The sequence below is a fragment of the Drosophila ficusphila genome, unplaced genomic scaffold, assembly GCF_018152265.1.
Source record: "Drosophila ficusphila isolate 14025-0441.05 unplaced genomic scaffold, ASM1815226v1 contig_198, whole genome shotgun sequence".
NCBI lineage: Eukaryota > Metazoa > Arthropoda > Insecta > Diptera > Drosophilidae > Drosophila > Drosophila ficusphila.
In genome coordinates this window covers 2,647,243-2,664,368 of record NW_025064092.1, presented here as the reverse complement: position 1 = coordinate 2,664,368, position 17,126 = coordinate 2,647,243, and the positions used below count along the sequence as shown (strand labels likewise).

At 42.6% G+C, this 17,126-nt stretch overlaps 3 protein-coding genes across 7 annotated transcripts in view; 1 reads left to right on the top strand and 2 right to left on the bottom strand.

Moving 5' to 3' along the window:
• LOC108094654 (flotillin-2) overlaps positions 1-17,126 on the top strand; it is a 108,928-nt gene that overhangs the window by 66,321 nt on the left and 25,481 nt on the right. The window lies entirely within an intron of this gene.
• LOC108101674 (glucose dehydrogenase [FAD, quinone]) lies at positions 1,959-12,895 on the bottom strand. The gene is made up of 3 exons (XM_043207537.1): positions 12,765-12,895; positions 4,216-5,218; positions 1,959-2,942 (listed from the first exon to the last, which is right to left on the bottom strand). The coding sequence occupies exons 2-3, from the start codon at positions 5,186-5,188 to the stop codon at positions 2,044-2,046; spliced, it is 1,872 nt and encodes a 623-aa protein (XP_043063472.1). The 5' UTR covers positions 5,189-5,218; positions 12,765-12,895; the 3' UTR covers positions 1,959-2,043.
• LOC108094717 (glucose dehydrogenase [FAD, quinone]) lies at positions 13,862-17,126 on the bottom strand. The gene is made up of 2 exons (XM_017195457.2): positions 16,291-17,126; positions 13,862-15,766 (listed from the first exon to the last, which is right to left on the bottom strand). Exons 1-2 carry the CDS (start codon positions 16,624-16,626, stop codon positions 14,153-14,155), a joined length of 1,950 nt encoding a protein of 649 aa, XP_017050946.1. The 5' UTR covers positions 16,627-17,126; the 3' UTR covers positions 13,862-14,152.

The following is a 17,126-nucleotide window of genomic DNA, read 5'->3' as shown; positions in this document are numbered from 1 at the left end:
TTTGTTTTATCTAACAAGAGGAAAAACAAATTAGAAATTTAAAATAAACAGAAAGAAAACGGTGCTAAATATTAGATTCCAAATTAATAATTTATCAAATCATTTTGGCCAACTTAAAAAATATGCTCCCTAAACATTTTCATAATAGTATAAAATATTATTCAGTATTCAAAATATTTTTGTAGGTTTTCAAGCGAAAAACCCTTTATACTTTTTTGTGAAAAATTACAAATATTTTTAAATTTGTAATATGGTAAATATCTGTTTTCATAGCTATTTTTTTATTACTTATGACAAACTAATTAGCATTGCTCCCCTATAATTTCCAATATCCAGCCGTGAGTTTCCCCACACGATCACCGCTTCACTCACGTCCATCTCCGATTTGTATCTCGACCTGTGTATCTGAACAGCAGTCGAGCATGGCCGATTTGGCCGACGTGCCCGAGACTCCGGCGATATGTTAGTGCCTCGTGTATGTAGGTTACCATGGGCGGTTGCCAAAAGGGGGCGGGGCCGACGGTGGCTAACTGGTAGCCGGTGACTGACATCTTGTGCAGCAGCCAAAAGCCCCAGCGAACATCTCTCATCCCAATCCCTTACCTAAACCGTATATACATATTTCTTTTTGGTTAGTGGCTTTCGGAATTTTGGAATTTCCGTGCGTACTCCCGCGTACCTTTTCCCCATTTTTCATTTTCCATCGACTTAATGTGTTAAACATGCCATATCCCCCGGCTTTTATCTGAGCTTGTATCTTGAGCGATTTCGTTTAATTGGTTTCCATTTTGCGGTTTGGTCAAGTGCATGGCACGAAAAAAGGGTTGTTACGTGACCTTTGTTAATTGCATAAAAGGAGTGGCAAAGTGGGTGGGGGCTTAGATAGTGCAACTTCCCACACTACATAAGCAATTGGACAAAGTACGGTTTGTAATAGGAAAATAGTAAAAAGTAGTTGGAAAAGGATTAGATTGTATTTTAATTCAATTCAATGGCGAGGTTATGACAGGACGCAAAGGTATTTAATTCAATTTGTAAGACACCATAAAATGAATGAAGTTGCAAACTGGATATGTTATTAAAAAAAAACCATACAAAAATACTATTTTGAGACTAGTTTTAAGCCTGATCTGATATAAATCATTAAAGAAGACACGTCTTTATCTAGTTTCCTTTTCGCAAATCTCCGTTTCCCTAACACCTCGATTATACAATTAAGAGGCGTCCACCCACTCGGTGGCTCAGTTGTTGCCAACAATTAATTGCGTTTAGTTTGGTATGCAATGCGAACCATTAGATGAAAATCGAAATGCTCAAACAAAACCGAAAACTGGCACGCTTCGCGGCGCCTGAAAATATTATACATATTGCGTTGGTCGCGGGCATGGATAATGAGTGTCCGCAATGAGCGGCAATTTGCTGGCCGAAAAATTGAAAAAATATATACCTACCCACTAATATATACATGAAAAAAACAGCAAAATGAAAAGTGAAAGCTGTCAATCAAAACCAAAACGTAGCTAACCAGGCCGAGCATCAAGTATCGCCCAGATTGAATACAATCGCCACTTAATGCTGATGGTGCAGTTTTTGTTTTTATTTTTTCAACCTGTTGAAATTCACACCAGAAAATTAATTTGACAGGAATTATTTAATATCCTGTTAGAGATTGAATTATAAATTATTAACATTACCTTTAATACATTTTTAAAAATTGCAAAAGAAAATTGAATTGAATTGACGAAAACGTTTTCTATAAAATCAAAACAGTTTTACAGCCACTGTTAAGCATTTTAGCTAAGACAGCAACCTAAGGGCAAAAGATCTTCAAAGTTTTGTGTAGAAAAGCTAATAAATATAAATGTAGAGAAATGTAGATTTAATTTTATTTGTTTTAAAAATTAAAATTAAAAATTGTTGACTTTAGGCTTGCCTCCAAAAAATGACTTACAGTTTTATGTATTAATTATAATGCATATATTTATTATAACAAAAAAAAATTCACAAAAAACGTTACACTTATATCGTAAAATATCGCTGAGCCTAGAGCTCGGTGTGCTTTCCGCCCAGATACTCCTCCTTGATCATATCAGCGCCCTTCTCGCCGATCATAATGCAGGCGGCATTAGTGTTGGCTCCCACGATATCGGGCATAATGCTGGCATCGATCACCCGCAGTCCCTTGGCGCCATGGACCCTCAATTGGGGATCCACAACGGCAGTTTTATCGGTGGCTGGACCCATTCGAGTGGTGCCCACCGGGTGGTAAACAGTGGTGGTCATGTGGCGGATGTAGCAACGCCAGTAGTCATCCGACTGGTACTTCAATCCATTGCAGGCCTCCAAATCGAGTTTGTGGAGTGTGGCTTCGCGTTCAGCGAACGCCTTGGTTTTCGGCAAATTCTTGTAGATATTTAAGGCGCGAATGTAGGTGTCCACATCGCGTTCATCGGTCATGTAACCGGGATCCAAAAGGGGTGCCTCCAAGTAGTCCGCCGACTGGAGGGTTAAACTTCCCGCCGAGAAGGGTTTCAAATGCAGCAGATAGGTGATGTAGGTGTTGGTCTCCTGGTTGGCCGACAAAATGCTCTTGGCCACGCGATCATTGAACCCGGTGGCAGCCACATAGCCCTTCAGTTCGGGGCTCTGCATCAGGCTGAAGAAGTTGGTGGTCTGGATATCCGGATTGGGCCCCTCGATCGAGGTGGTGTTTATGAACCCAGTCAGGGCGGTGGCTTCGTGGTGGAGCAGTTTGCTGTAGCGACCCATCAGCAGGTTGTACATGGCGTCCACCAGCTCCTCCTCGGTGGGCTTGCGTGCCGTGGACTTGTCGATCTGGAAGATCACCGGCAGACTGGCGTGATCCTTCAGGTTCTTGCCCACGGGCAGGTCCAGTTTCACGGGGATTCCCAGACTCTTCAGGTGATCGGCGGAACCGACGCCTTAAAAAATATGAAAATATAAACAATTAATAAGGGATTTTCACAAATACATATTTTTTGAAAACTATTCAACAAGAAAGTAAGATTTCCCAGCGGGTATTGTGAATTTATATTTTATCAAGGAAATATATTTGTTTTAATTATATTATGATAACAAAAGTTTAGGTTTGACATTTTTTTTTAAACTCCCGAATGCCTAATTAAAATCTTAACATTATAAGAACCCGCTGGCCATTCTACTGCGTATTTATTAGAATGTTGGATATACATAGAAACCTGTTCAAAGATAAACTTAAGAACCTGTCCCAATTTAGTTTAAAATTCATGTGAAATTTTATGGAAATTCTATGAAACTTGTTTCTAATCATTGAAGAATATTTACTAAACAATTTTCAAACAATTATACTAACGTTTGTTCATTTTTTATCTTTGCAGGTTTGTAAACCCAATTGAATGCGAAAAATGCAAAGTCAACCCACTCGAATCTAAAATATAAGTGAAGTCAATGAGTTATCACCTGGTAAATTATTGTACCCCTTACTTAAAGGGGAAGTCCCCTTGGGAACAGAAAAAGTTTCCTATCGTAAAAGATTTGTGTATATCTCGCTGCTACATATGCTTACAATCCCCACCGATCGGGCGGGCATAATCGCTTGACCTTGCCCGACCTTGGGCACGCTTTGACATTGACATCTGATCGAAACGAGGGTCCGTTGCCTGGGTCTGATATCGTATCCCGACTATCTAATCGTCTTTCAGAGGGGCTTTCAGATGCAACCACATAAAAAACAGAAGCTAAACTAACAACTAAATCAAGCGGAAGATTTGGGGGCTTTGAAGAGGGATTGAAGGATCGTAAAGTATATTTCTACAGTTGTGCACGGAAAAAAACTGGAGTGGTATTTCATTTTTTTTGTTGGCATTTCCTTATTTCGAAATAGTTCTTATCAAATGCACTTTGCATTGGGGTTTTGCAGCTTAAAAAAAAAACTCATTAGGGGAGTTAGGAAATAATAAAGTTTATGATATGTAAACTTAGCTTTTAAGTTGCCAAATTGGTCCTTCAAATTTAGAATTTCTGATGCTGGTATTTTATAATATTAATTTTACTAGTTCAATATTTAGAATTCATATGTTAATAGCAGATGTATAGTTTTATTAGTTATTTTCTAAAAAAACTAAAATTTATTATGATACTTTTATGGTTTCTTTTGCTTTGTTCACTAACTTTGTTTGTGAACTTTGCTGTTCTTTTAATGACTTCACTACTCACCTGAGAGCATCAGGATCTGTGGCGAGCCAATGGCTCCGGCGGACACGATGACCTCCTTGCTGGCCTTCACGGTGTACTCCTTCTTACCACGGTGCACAAAAGTCACACTTTCAGCCCGATTGTTCCGATCCAAGTTGATCTTCTTGACGTGAGCGTGTCGAATAATGTGCAGATTGGGCGTGTTCTTGTGCAGATGGGATCGAGCGGTTGTGATGCGACGACCGCCGTCCTGGGTGCCCAAAATGTCCATCTGACCCACGAAGGATCCCTCGGTGAAATCCGGAGCACTTCCGTAGCCCATCTCCTGCATGCCAGCGCGAATCGTGGAGCGGAATTCGTTGTCCGAAACGTAATTGTTGATGCCCATGGGTCCACCAACGCCATGGTCACCTGGCTTGTAATCCGGTCGCGTGGATCGCAGGTCCTCCGCCTTGCGGAAGTGCTCCAGCACATCATCGTATCCCCATCCCGGATTGCCCCTGGCCTCCCAGTCATCGAAATCCTTTCGTGTGCCTCGAGCATAGATCATCGCATTCATTCCGTTCGTGCCACCCAGCATCTTGCCCCTCGGCCAGTGGCAACTTTCTCCCTGCATCGCCATGCAGGCACGTCCATTCGGCTGCGAGTGGTATTGCCAATCCCATTCCGAGAACTGAGTGGCCATGTGCCAGGCAACGAACTCCGTTTCGATCGGGGGATCTCCGCCAGCCTCGAGCAGCAAAACATTCCACTTCTTCACCTCCGCCAAACGACCGGCGACCACAGCTCCCGAACTGCCCGATCCAATTACTATGAAGTCGTAGTCGTGCTTGAAGCCACCATTCTGCTCCAGCCAGTCGCCCTTGTCCTCCGGCCACTGCTGCTGGCCGCTCAGATCGCAGTACTTGGTGATCAGCGTGGAGAGGAGCAGGGACATCAGCGTATTTGCTGGACCCGCCGAGCGAGCAGCGCACTGGGCGCTCAGGAACTCCATCTTGGGGAGCGATTGGGTCCTAAAGTTAAGCTGAAAAAGGAAGCACTTGATTAGAACATTTTTTTAAAAAAGGAGAAATTCAATTAAGTATTCAAGAAAGTCCTTAAAATAATTCTTTCTTAGATAGAATGTTTACTTTTCTGTTTATCCTATATTTTTTGCTAAGCTTTCTAAAAAGGGTTTGGCGATTTTTTTTTTAAATATATTTGTTGGCTGAAGCCAGTTTTTCGTTTTCTTTTTATTTTTTGAATTGTTAAAATAAGTCTTATTGAATTGAATTTGAAGTTTACTGTAAGTTAGTTTAGGGCGAAGGCGGGAGCGCAATAAAGCTTTCGTTCGCTCTCTGCGAGTTCGCTCCGTCTTCGCCAACCTTCGGTAAGCTAGGCTGAAGTATGATTGTGGAGAATAGAGCATTCGTAAAATTGAGTTGAGTCGAGCGCACGCATTCTTTTTCGTTTTCGTCGTTTTGCCAAATAAAAATTAATTAGCCACCCAACGTTTTCGGGATTAAATATTTAGAAAAACTATTCTAAATTTTCATGGCGCCCCCGGGTGGACTAATTAATTAAATTAAAAGGCAACAAATTTTATTTAAAGTGACAGTGACACATATTCAAAGTGCAAGTGATTTTTCTTGTGTTTTTTTGGTGATACATACATGTACATATATATCAAATTGCACAAAATCCAATTTTGCTTGTGATATACACAGTTGCCCGCGACGTGTGTTCAAAAGAAAAACATTTAAGCTCCAGCTATTAATTAATCGTGCCGGTCGCGAAATTAAATACCCTAATTCGACGTTTCTGCCACCGACGAGGGATGCCCTGCGATTGTTCAAGTTGCAAAAGGAAAGTGGCAGCAGGATTGAAAGATCCAAACGAAGAACCAAAGGTATTTGTGCAAAAAATTGAAAGCTGAGTTTTGACAAAAAACTAGAAATATTTGTTAATTGTCTAGTGCTGAAAAATTGCACCTCGCTTTCAATTCTTGGCACATATGTACAAAAATAGTAGAGCTAGATTGCATGCAAAATAAAATTTAAACAATTTTAATAATTTCAAAGAGTAGCAAATATTACAGCCATTATATATATATAAATACCTAATATATTTACAAGTGCTAAATTGATATATACTATTTGAACCAATTTGGATGCAACTTTTGTTAAATTGTGTTAAATTATTGCAATCACTGTCGCCCCCCTTGTTTTTAATTATCGTTAAAACCTCGCAAGTTAATAGTTGGGAAGTTAATCTGAGCCGTTATACACAAATAAATAAGCCCTTATATACAAGCAGCTGCAGCGGTAAACTTTTTTCGTTTTCGCTTTCGCTTGGTCGCCGCTAGCAGCGTTGTTGTTGTTGTTGGGTTCTTGTCATTTGGGCGCGCTACAGGTTAACGGACCGTCAAGTGACGCGCTACCCCGCATTCGGTTGGGTATATTGTTTTTCGCCGTCGTTTGCACCCACTATTAATTTTGATACTTCGTGCCTCGATATTCAATTTAAAAATTATTTTCGTTGTTTCTCGCTTTTAAATAATTATTTAATAATAATAATTATTTAATAATTTTTTTTCGAACAAATTTAATAATTAATAAATTATTATTTTTTTGTGGTTTAGTTCGAAAATTAATCTCATTTAAATTTTTCACACTTGGTCCTTTAATAATTTACTTTAATAAATTTGGTTTTTGATAATTTAATTCAAAAATGAGCCAAGAAAAGCCAAAAAGTAACCTGCTTGAAGACTTGAAAGCCAAGTTACAAAATCGAGTAAAAAGCATTCGCCGATTAAGTGATCGACTCGATTCTGGCGCGATCGCGATTAAAGAAGAAGAATTAAAATGTAGATTAGATACGTTAAACGCTGCAATTAATAAGGCAAATCTATTGCAAGAAGAGATAGAAGATATAGATGATGGCGATGAATTTAGAGATGAGTTGGAGGAGCTATCAATTGTTACCAAGGCAAAATTAATGTCGCTTTTGTCGGCCTTGAAGACAGCAAGCGATCCAAAAATTTCCGGATCAGCTTCTGTAGCCCCAACTCGAGCTCGACTTCCGAATTTGGCCTTGCCAAAGTTCAGCGGCAAATATTCGGAGTTTAAAAATTTCATCAGCCTTTTTGAAACTCTCGTTCATCAAGACGACAGCATTCCAGTTATCGAGAAATTTAACCACCTAATTTCGTGTCTCTCCGGTGAAGCCTTAGGGACTATTAAGGCTTATCAAGTCACCGCGAGCAATTATGAGAAGGCTATGGCCAGCCTTAAAAAAGTCTACGATAACGAATGCTTGATTTTTATGAATAATATCTCAACATTGTTCACTCTTCCAAAAATTACGCACCAATCAGCGTCTTCCTTAAGAAGCCTTATCGATACCGTTTCATCAATTTATGGATCGTTGTTATCGATAGGAGATGATACAAAAATATCCAATGCAATGTTGATTTATCTCGTCTTGAACAGAGTAGACCCAGTGACTAAACAAAAATGGGAAGAACAGCTCGATTATGAAACTTTGCCGCTTTGGTCCGATTGTGAGAAGATGTTGAATCGCCGATATCAGCATTTATCTGCTGAGGAAACATCAAAACCAAAGCAAGATAAATTAATTCCGAGCAAACATAATCGAAGCTCGTTTTCGTGTTCTTCGACCAACACTAAGTCCGTGCAAAGTTGTAGCTATTGCAATGCTGGAGACCATGTCCTAGCGAACTGCAGTCCGTTTGGTCGGCTGTCAGTAATGCAAAGGTTCGATTTTGTTAAATCTGCGTCTTTGTGCATCAATTGTCTGCGAAAGGGTCATACGGTTTCCAAATGCAAGGGAAGTAAATGTCGAGTTTGTGGTCGCTCGCATCACGTTTTACTACACAGATATACCGTATCCGAGAATAGCTTAGCGTTGCCACCACCCCAAGAGAGTCTGTCTCCCTCTAAAAGTCAGGATCAGCCTTCCACGTCACATGTTATGCATGCGACATCGTTGGACAGGGTGATTTTGGCCACGTCGATCGTAAGTGTCCGCACGAAAAGCGGTGAATACATTTTGGCTCGAGCCCTTCTTGACTCTGGGTCTCAAGCCAATTTCGTTACAGAAGACCTTGCTCGCCGCTTACAGATCCGTAAAGAGGAATCGTGTATCAACTTACTTGGTATTGGCGAATCCAATTCTCAAGTTAAGAAAAAGGTACACACAGTGGTGAAGTCGCGAATAAATGGTAGTGAATTTTCGTTCGATTTTTGGATTTTGAAATCGATATCCGGATATCATCCGGACCAGTCTGTGAATATCAGTGACTGGAAAATTCCAAAGAACGTACCATTAGCAGACCCCTATTTCTACAAGCCACAAAGAATAGATATGTTGATAGGAGCAGAATCATTTTTCGAGCTTTTAGCTGTTGGTCAAATTAAGCAAGGTCCTGACTATCCAACTCTTCAAAAGACCCTACTTGGATGGGTTGTTTCAGGCAGATACAAGGCGTCTGCCCCAAGAGATGTTGTGAATAGTTTCAGTTGTAGTGAAGAGCTATTAGTATCGATTGATAGCACACTACAAAAGTTTTGGTCACTGGAAGAAATGCCATCTATAAAGAAAATTCTATCACCTGAGCATAAGTTGTGTGAAGAACACTATAGAAAGACCACTCAGGTTTTGCCATCAGGTCGGTTTGAAGTTAGATTGCCGTTTAAATCTGATCCCACTGGATTGGGCAACTCATTCGAGGTTGCAAAAAGGAGATTTCTGTCGCTCGAAAGAAGGTTGTCGCGAGATCCTGAATTAAAGAAAATGTATCTCGAGTTCATGGAAGAATACCTCGCGTTAGGTCATATGTCTCCTACAGACAATAGAGTTCCTTTGACTCCACATTATGTTATTCCGCATCAGTGTGTCCTTAGGCCCCAGAGTACGTCTACTAAGTTGCGTGTCGTGTTTGACGCCTCTTGCAAAACGTCATCTCAGGTGTCCCTAAATGATATCTTGATGGTAGGCCCAACTATCCAAGATGAGTTATACTCCACACTGCTCCGCTTCCGGCTGCACAGGTTTGCTCTGACAGCCGATGTTAAAAAAATGTATCGTCAAGTAATGGTAAATGAAGCGGATAGGCCATTTCAACTCATAGTGTGGAGAAGAGACCCCTCAGAATCCTTGAGATTATACCAGCTCAACACCGTAACATATGGAACTGGTCCAGCTCCATATCTAGCGATTCGGTGTTTAAAAAGGTTGAGTGAATCTGCCAAACTTTCATTCCCTAGAGCTGCTGAAGTGATTGGATCCGACTTTTACGTCGATGATATGCTAACTGGTGCTGCATGCGTCGAGGAGCTCAGATCTATTAGGTCTGAAGTGTCTCAGGTTCTTCAAACCGCCGGGTTTGAATTGACAAAGTGGTTTTCGAACTCACCTGAGGTCACCGCATCTGAGAGCACAGTTAAATCCATACCGATCTCGGATTCAGAGTCGACGAAGGCGTTAGGCATATCGTGGTTGCCTAACGAAGATTCTTTCAAGTTTGAAATTGACAATTCCGTCATGGGTCTCAGAGCGACAAAGCGGAACATACTATCGGTGACATCGAAGCTGTTCGACCCCCTCGGCTTGCTTAGTCCTATCGTAATCAGAGGAAAAATCCTATTGCAGGAACTCTGGCTGAACAAGTTGGATTGGGATGAGTCGATTCCTGTGCATTTGGAAACTGCGTGGAATAAGTTGAAAAATACATTGTCTCGTTTGGAAGAGATAACAATTCCGCGGTATGTGCACACCGATCCGATGTCACCGGTTCAATTGCATGCCTTTGCCGACGCATCCATGAGAGCTTATGGAGCTTGCGTCTATATTCGTAGCAAAACTGCAGAAGGTATTAAACTGTCATTACTGACGTCAAAATCTAAAGTAGCGCCGCTCAAGACTAAAACGCTCCCAAGGCTTGAGTTATGTGCCGCTCACCTTCTCGCAGATCTCTGTCACAGAATCAAACCCCTATTAAAGGTCCCTATCGAACGGATAGTATATTGGTCAGACTCGGAAGTTACGTTGCATTGGATTCGATCCCATCCGTCTTCTTTGTCGATATTCGTCTCGAATAGGGTAGCGGAGATTCAGGAGTGGTCAGGAGAAGCTACGTGGCGGCATGTCCCAACTAACCAGAACCCAGCAGATATTGTATCAAGAGGTTGTGACATAGAGGAAATTAGCGATTCAATCTGGTTTACTGGACCATCCTTTTTGAAGAATGGAGAAGAGACCTGGCCCAGAAATTCACATTTCGTTCTCGATGAAAAGGTCCTAATTGAAGAATCAAGGAAGACTGTGGTAACGATGGCCGCCACGGTACGGAAGTCGGAACTGGTAGATGTCATCGAGGGATTTTCGTCACACCTCAAGCTGCTTAGAGTGTTCGGTTACATGTTCCGCTTTATAAGGAAATGCAGAGACAAGAGTATAGTTTTTGAAAAAACTCTGTCTCCGAATGAGTACAACGAAGCCTTCTTAAAAATTGTCGAGACCATCCAGAAACACGAGTATCACGAAGTTCTTGAAAAAGTTCGGAAGAACTCCAGAGTTGGCCCAAGTCTTCAACGATTGAACCCATTCATTCATGAAGACTCAGGCACTTGGTGTAATTTTTCGTTGTTGCGAGTTGGGGGCGATTAGCAAATGCTCCTATAACGTACGATGCCAAGTTTCCCCTGCTGTTGACAAAATGCTCCCAATTTGTGCAGAGCTATGTCCGGCATTTGCATCTAACCAATTTTCATGTCGGGCCACGAGCACTTGTGAGTCTCCTTCGACAGCGTATTTGGATCGTAAACGCTCAGGAGGTCTGCAGTCAAATAGTTCGATCATGTATTCGCTGCTTTAAATGCAAGCCTCGACTAATGACGCAAATTATGGGAAATTTACCCGCAGATCGTCTCCGTGCTCTCCGCCCATTTAGTATCTGTGGCGTTGATTTTTGTGGCCCCGTCTATACGACATTGAAAATTCGTGGAAGGCCTCCGTATAAGTCCTACATAGCGCTTTTTGTGTGTTTTGCGTCCAAAGCGGTTCATTTAGAAATTGTGTCAGACTTAACCACTAACTCCTTCTTATTGGCTTTCCAAAGGTTCGTTGGGCGCCGAGGATGCCCTCGCACAGTCCACTGCGACAACGCGACGAACTTCGTCGGAGCGAGTCGCCACTTCCAGGGCCTTCGGGAGCGCATAGAGAAGGAGGCAGACGCCATTCGAGAATTCGCGTCAAGAAGCGGATGCGAGTTTGCATTCACACCGCCTCGGGCTCCGCACATGGGCGGGCTTTGGGAGGCAGGTGTGAAAACTGCAAAGCACCTACTCCTACGAGCGGTGGGCAGCGCGCTCCTAACCGCAGAAGAGCTGGAGACGGTGCTCGTCGGGATCGAGGCGGCGATGAACTCCCGGCCGCTAGGCGCGCTATCCAACGATCCCAGCGACGGAGAAGCGCTAACACCAGGGCACCTGCTGACAGGCGGGCCGCTATTCCCCATCCCAGCACTCCGGACCCCGGACCAGGCGGGTCTCAGTTGCTTGCGGCGATGGCAACTTGTCTCGTCAGCCAGGCAAATGTTCTGGCGGCGATGGTCCCTGGATTATGTGCTGGGCCTGCAAATTCGGGGCAAGTGGCACCAGGAGCAGCCCAACATCCAGGAAGGACAACTGGTCGTCGTCGCCGAGGACAACCTGCCGCCTCAACAATGGCTGATAGGGAGGATCATCGCCACTCACGCAGGAGAGGACGGCATGGTCAGGGTCGTCGAAGTGAGGACCAGCGGAGGAGGAATTTTTAAGCGGGCCATCCATAAATTGGCGCCGCTTCCAATATGTTGAAGCCGGACGGGCCTTCAACGGGGCCGGTGTTGGCTGAAGCCAGTTTTTCGTTTTCTTTTTATTTTTTGAATTGTTAAAATAAGTCTTATTGAATTGAATTTGAAGTTTACTGTAAGTTAGTTTAGGGCGAAGGCGGGAGCGCAATAAAGCTTTCGTTCGCTCTCTGCGAGTTCGCTCCGTCTTCGCCAACCTTCGGTAAGCTAGGCTTAAGTATGATTGTGGAGAATAGAGCATTCGTAAAATTGAGTTGAGTCGAGCGCACGCATTCTTTTTCGTTTTCGTCGTTTTGCCAAATAAAAATTAATTAGCCACCCAACGTTTTCGGGATTAAATATTTAGAAAAACTATTCTAAATTTTCAATATTTTAAATATTCTTTTTAGTTTAGTGACCAAAATTTCATCTTTTAAGGAGTCCTTGAAGAAATACTTGCATTTTCATTAGATACACTTTAAGAGTCCTTGAAGTGAGTACATTTTTCCACATCCTTATAAAAATGAACTTAAAAAAATTCCAACTAATTTCCAAGCAAGTTTAGGGAAGTTTAAAGGTTATCCTGGGTTTACAAAGAACTTTACCAACTTTTTTGTAACTTTATGTTTCACTGAAGTTTTCACCGAAGTTTCTTATGGAATTAGTCGAAAACTTAATGAAATGCTCTAACTATCTACAAGTTATGAACAGGAAACCTGTAGAAGTCCTTGGCTAATACCTTAATGAATCCTAAGGGATATCCTTGGTTAGTGTTTAGCTCTGAATATCCGTAATCCAGGTGCGGCACACGACCGCTCGCTCTCTCCGCTCGATGGGAACTGTTCTGTCGGGCCGGCGTTCAACCGGAATTTGTACGGCCGGACGGCGAACGCTTTTCGTATGCCATCGGCGTCCGTAAATCAAAAGCTTTCGGAGACATTTGCATTTCGCCTCGAGTCGAGTATATAGCCGTACCTACAGCCGTACCTATACGAGCTATATGTATATGGTGTATAGAGCGTATAAACACACATAAATTAGACGCACCTTCCGCCTTCAGCAGCTGCGAGGCACTCCCCTTATCACTCGAAGATTAGCCAAACGAGGTGTGATAAACCCGAGCGACCCATAGAGGCCCCCCCAAAAATCTACAAAACGAGATTCTACATTCTAGATTCGTGCAGCCGAAAATCGAGAACGGAGATTGGAGAATTGAGAATCGGCAAATGGAAGAATCGGCGGTTTGCACTTGGTTATCTTTATGCTCGCGTGGAGAATCGATTGAGGTGGCATTTCTATTCAGGTGTTTCGCCTCCCAGCTGATAAGCTCTTAGTTCTCTATTTATTTTTTTTTTGTTGAGGCATGAGGTATAAGTTTTGGTTAACCAAAAACCCGTTGTGTGGGTTTGTGGGTCAAGTTTAGGCAAAGATATGCCAAACATCTCAATTGTGGCAATTTTGCGATCTCATTTTAGATCTGCGAATTAGAACTGATTCTCCATCGATGTTCTGCGCTCTAAATTTGTTGGTGTTTTAATCTATGGAAGGCCATTGATTATCTTCATCATTGAGAAATTCGTTATCTGAAATGTCTTTGTCATTTATGGTCTACTTATAATCGTGCGTTTATTGAAAAACTCTCAGCCACATTCTTCGATAATCCAGTTTATTATAACACACTTGAGTTTAATTTTACGAAAGCCAATAAATATTCAGAAAATTGATTTTTGCTGCTTTGTTTATTTTAAAAACCATTAAGGAATAACAACAACAAGTTATTTTATATTATTATCAAACTCATTTTAAATTAAAAAAAAAACTATAAATATAAAAAACTATCACTAAATACTTAATATTACCTAATATATAATAAAAGAAAATAGTTGATGCTTTTTTTCCATAGAAAAATCTCTTTAAAATCCTATAAAAAAAGAACGTTATTCTATTGTAATCATTTATGCTTAAACTACCTTTACAAAAACCAAAGAAAGGTGATCGTATCACCTCGCATACTTGAATTTACCTATTCGTGTTGATTGTGCATCGATATCTACCGCATCCACTTTTGATATTGACAAGTTGCCAGTTGTGACGTGGGATGCGTGTGTGGAATCATCAAACTAGAAACTAGAAGTCGTCCGAGTGCATGTGCGGAATCCAAAGACCCTCATCTCCGCCAGCGACGCAACCATTGTGATCCTCCTTGATGAAATCAGCGGCTCTTTCCCCAATCATCACGGTGGCTGCGTTTGTATTGGCACTAACCACAGCTGGCATTATGCTGGCATCAGCTACTCTGAGGTTATCCAGTCCATGGACCCGAAGACGAGGACTCACGCAGGACTCGCGATCGTAATCAGGACCCATTTTCACGGTTCCCGATTGATGGTAACAAGTTATTGTAAAGTACTTGGCATAACACCTCCAATATTCCTCAGATCGGTAGTTTTTGAGCTTATCACATTCCTCAATGGGAATGTAAGCCAATTCCGCTTGGTGTTCCCTTAGGGATTTGGTTTGCTCCAGGGACTCAATGTATCGGATTCCCCTCATCAAAGTGGCCACGTCCTGCGGTTCCGTTAGGTAATTACTGGTTAAAATGGGCGGTTCCTTGGGATCCTTGCTCCTCAATCGCACTTTACCTCTTGCCACTGGATGGGAAAGCAGAACAAAAACGCAGAGGAGATGGGAATCCCTGAGATAACCCTGCAGGGATTCTACATACTGATCCTGGAAGGATAAGCCCTTGGTGAAGATTTCTAGCGAGGGGTGATTACCCCGTTGGAAGAAGAGGTGATGATTCTCCGTATCCGGATAAACACTCTTGCTGCTCGTATTTGTGTTGATGAAGGAAACCAGGGAGACTGTGCTGTGCGTTGCAAGAGGTCCCTTCTGATGGATTAGGTATTCATAGATGCCATCCAACATTCCCTTTTCGGTCATGGCCTCCGCTTCACCTTCGTCTAGTCTTAGGAAAAGTGGAACCAGGACGTGATCCTGCAGATTGCTGCCAACTCCGGGAAGTTCCGATTGAACGGGAATGCCCAACTCCTTCAAATCTTCGATGGGTCCGATTCCGGAACGCAAGAGGAGAGCTGGCGAATCGATGGCTCCCGCCGAGATCACCACTTCCTTGGTGACCCCAGCCTGCTGGGTGACCCCATTCCTTTCGAAAGTCACCGAGGTCACGGCATTGTTTTCGAAGGCTAAGTGCGTCACCCTGGCATTCTTGACCACGTGGAGATTGGGTCGAGTGCGGGACACTGCACCCAGGTAGCCTTTCCCAGTGCTCATCCTTCGACCTTCTCTCACTGTTCCCGGCACATGGCCATAGCCCGTTTCACTGCCCTCCTCGAATCGCTCCACATACGGCAATCCCAGCTCCCGAGCTCCATCGATTAGCATCTGGTGAATGGGTTCATCCTGCCGCTCGAAGGGTGCCAGGCTTACGTAGCCCTTGGGATGAGTGGCATTTCCCTGGGGGGTCACTGACTTCTCGAAGAAGGGCATCACCTCGTCGTAGCTCCAACCTTCGTTTCCCATCGCCGCCCAGCCATCGAAGTCCTGGCGATTCCCCCGAATATATAGCATGGCATTAGCTCCGCCCGATCCGCCCAACATTCTTCCACGTGGCCAGTAGCAGCGACCATCCTTCATTGCCTTGCAGGACTCGTCACTCGGCTCCGTGAAGTAGTTCCAGGTGAACTCCGAGTGCTGAAGGCTGAAGAATAATGCCGGCAACTGTGCGGGATCAAGAATTTTATAGATCGGTTAAGAAGTTTGAGGCGGAAGTATGATTTTATGCAGAAACTGGTTGGAACTTTAGGTAGAACATATATATAGTTACCAGTACAGTATGGTTAATTTCTTGTAAAAAAATAATATAAAATATATGTTTAATTGTTTTAAAAATTACAAGGTGAATTTTAGCGTGATAAAAAATTTTTAAATGGAATAATTGTTATTTAAATATTATTTTTGGATAGGTAAATATTTTGCTCAATGTTTTCCTTAACCAAAGAAACTTCAGTTAGAACAAATTAATGATATATTATTGGGTGTTAATCTAGAGGCTTTGACTTTGGAAAATTGTAATAAAAAGCTGGCCTGAAGTTACTTTGAAAAACCAACACCAAATTTAATAGCTAGTAAAAAGCTTCCCCAACAAGATCACAAAGCAGTTTATGAGCTCATTTCGCTTTCGATGAAAAACACTTGTGATAAGTGCGGTGTTTGTTAACATTGTAGAGAAGCACGTGACTTACCTCCGACTCGACGGGGGGATCTCCGCCAGCCTCCAGGACCAGTACCCTCCACTGGGGATTCTCACTGAGCCGACTGGCCACCACGGAACCCGCAGATCCTGCTCCGATGACCACGAAGTCGTAGGGTTGACTGAAATCTCCTCCGTAGTCCACTGGCCACAAACTGGCGGGGGAGACGAGACATTGGGCGGCTAGAAGGGATTGCAGGAGCATGGTCACCATTCCGCTCCACAGTCCAAGGCCAGGTGAAGTGGGGGAACCACCAGCTGTTCCACATTGATCCAGGCCAATGGCCGCCGCATCCAAGTTGAGATTCTGGCTGCCGGTCTGCGACATTTTGTTGCCTCGTTTTTGCCACTCGATTGGAGACGATTCTATCTGGATCTGCGGCGCAGTCGCCGCTGGAGATTCGCTTTTATAGTCGGTCGGCTGATAAGCGGCTACAGTACATCCTCCCCCCTGATGCACCCGCTCGACGAGGACGTTGACTCAGGCGAACGGCAACGCGCGTGCGAATATGTCACAAGTGCGAAAGTACTCTAAATGTGATCGATTTGATTAAGTTTGAGTTGCAAGGGGAAATAATACAAGTTATAGGTACTGAAAAAAAAAACTGTTACTAACTTATAAAGTGAATTTAAAGTCAATATGATCTGCTACAAAAACGAAGATAAAACTTGTATAATTCAATAATGTAATATAACATTATTACTGCCTTAAAAGCTTAATGAAATATATAAATATAATATGCTATATATTAAATATCAACACATGGGAACTTTAAGATATTGTAATTATTTTATTCAAAAATTATGGAGATGTTTGCATTCAATTTA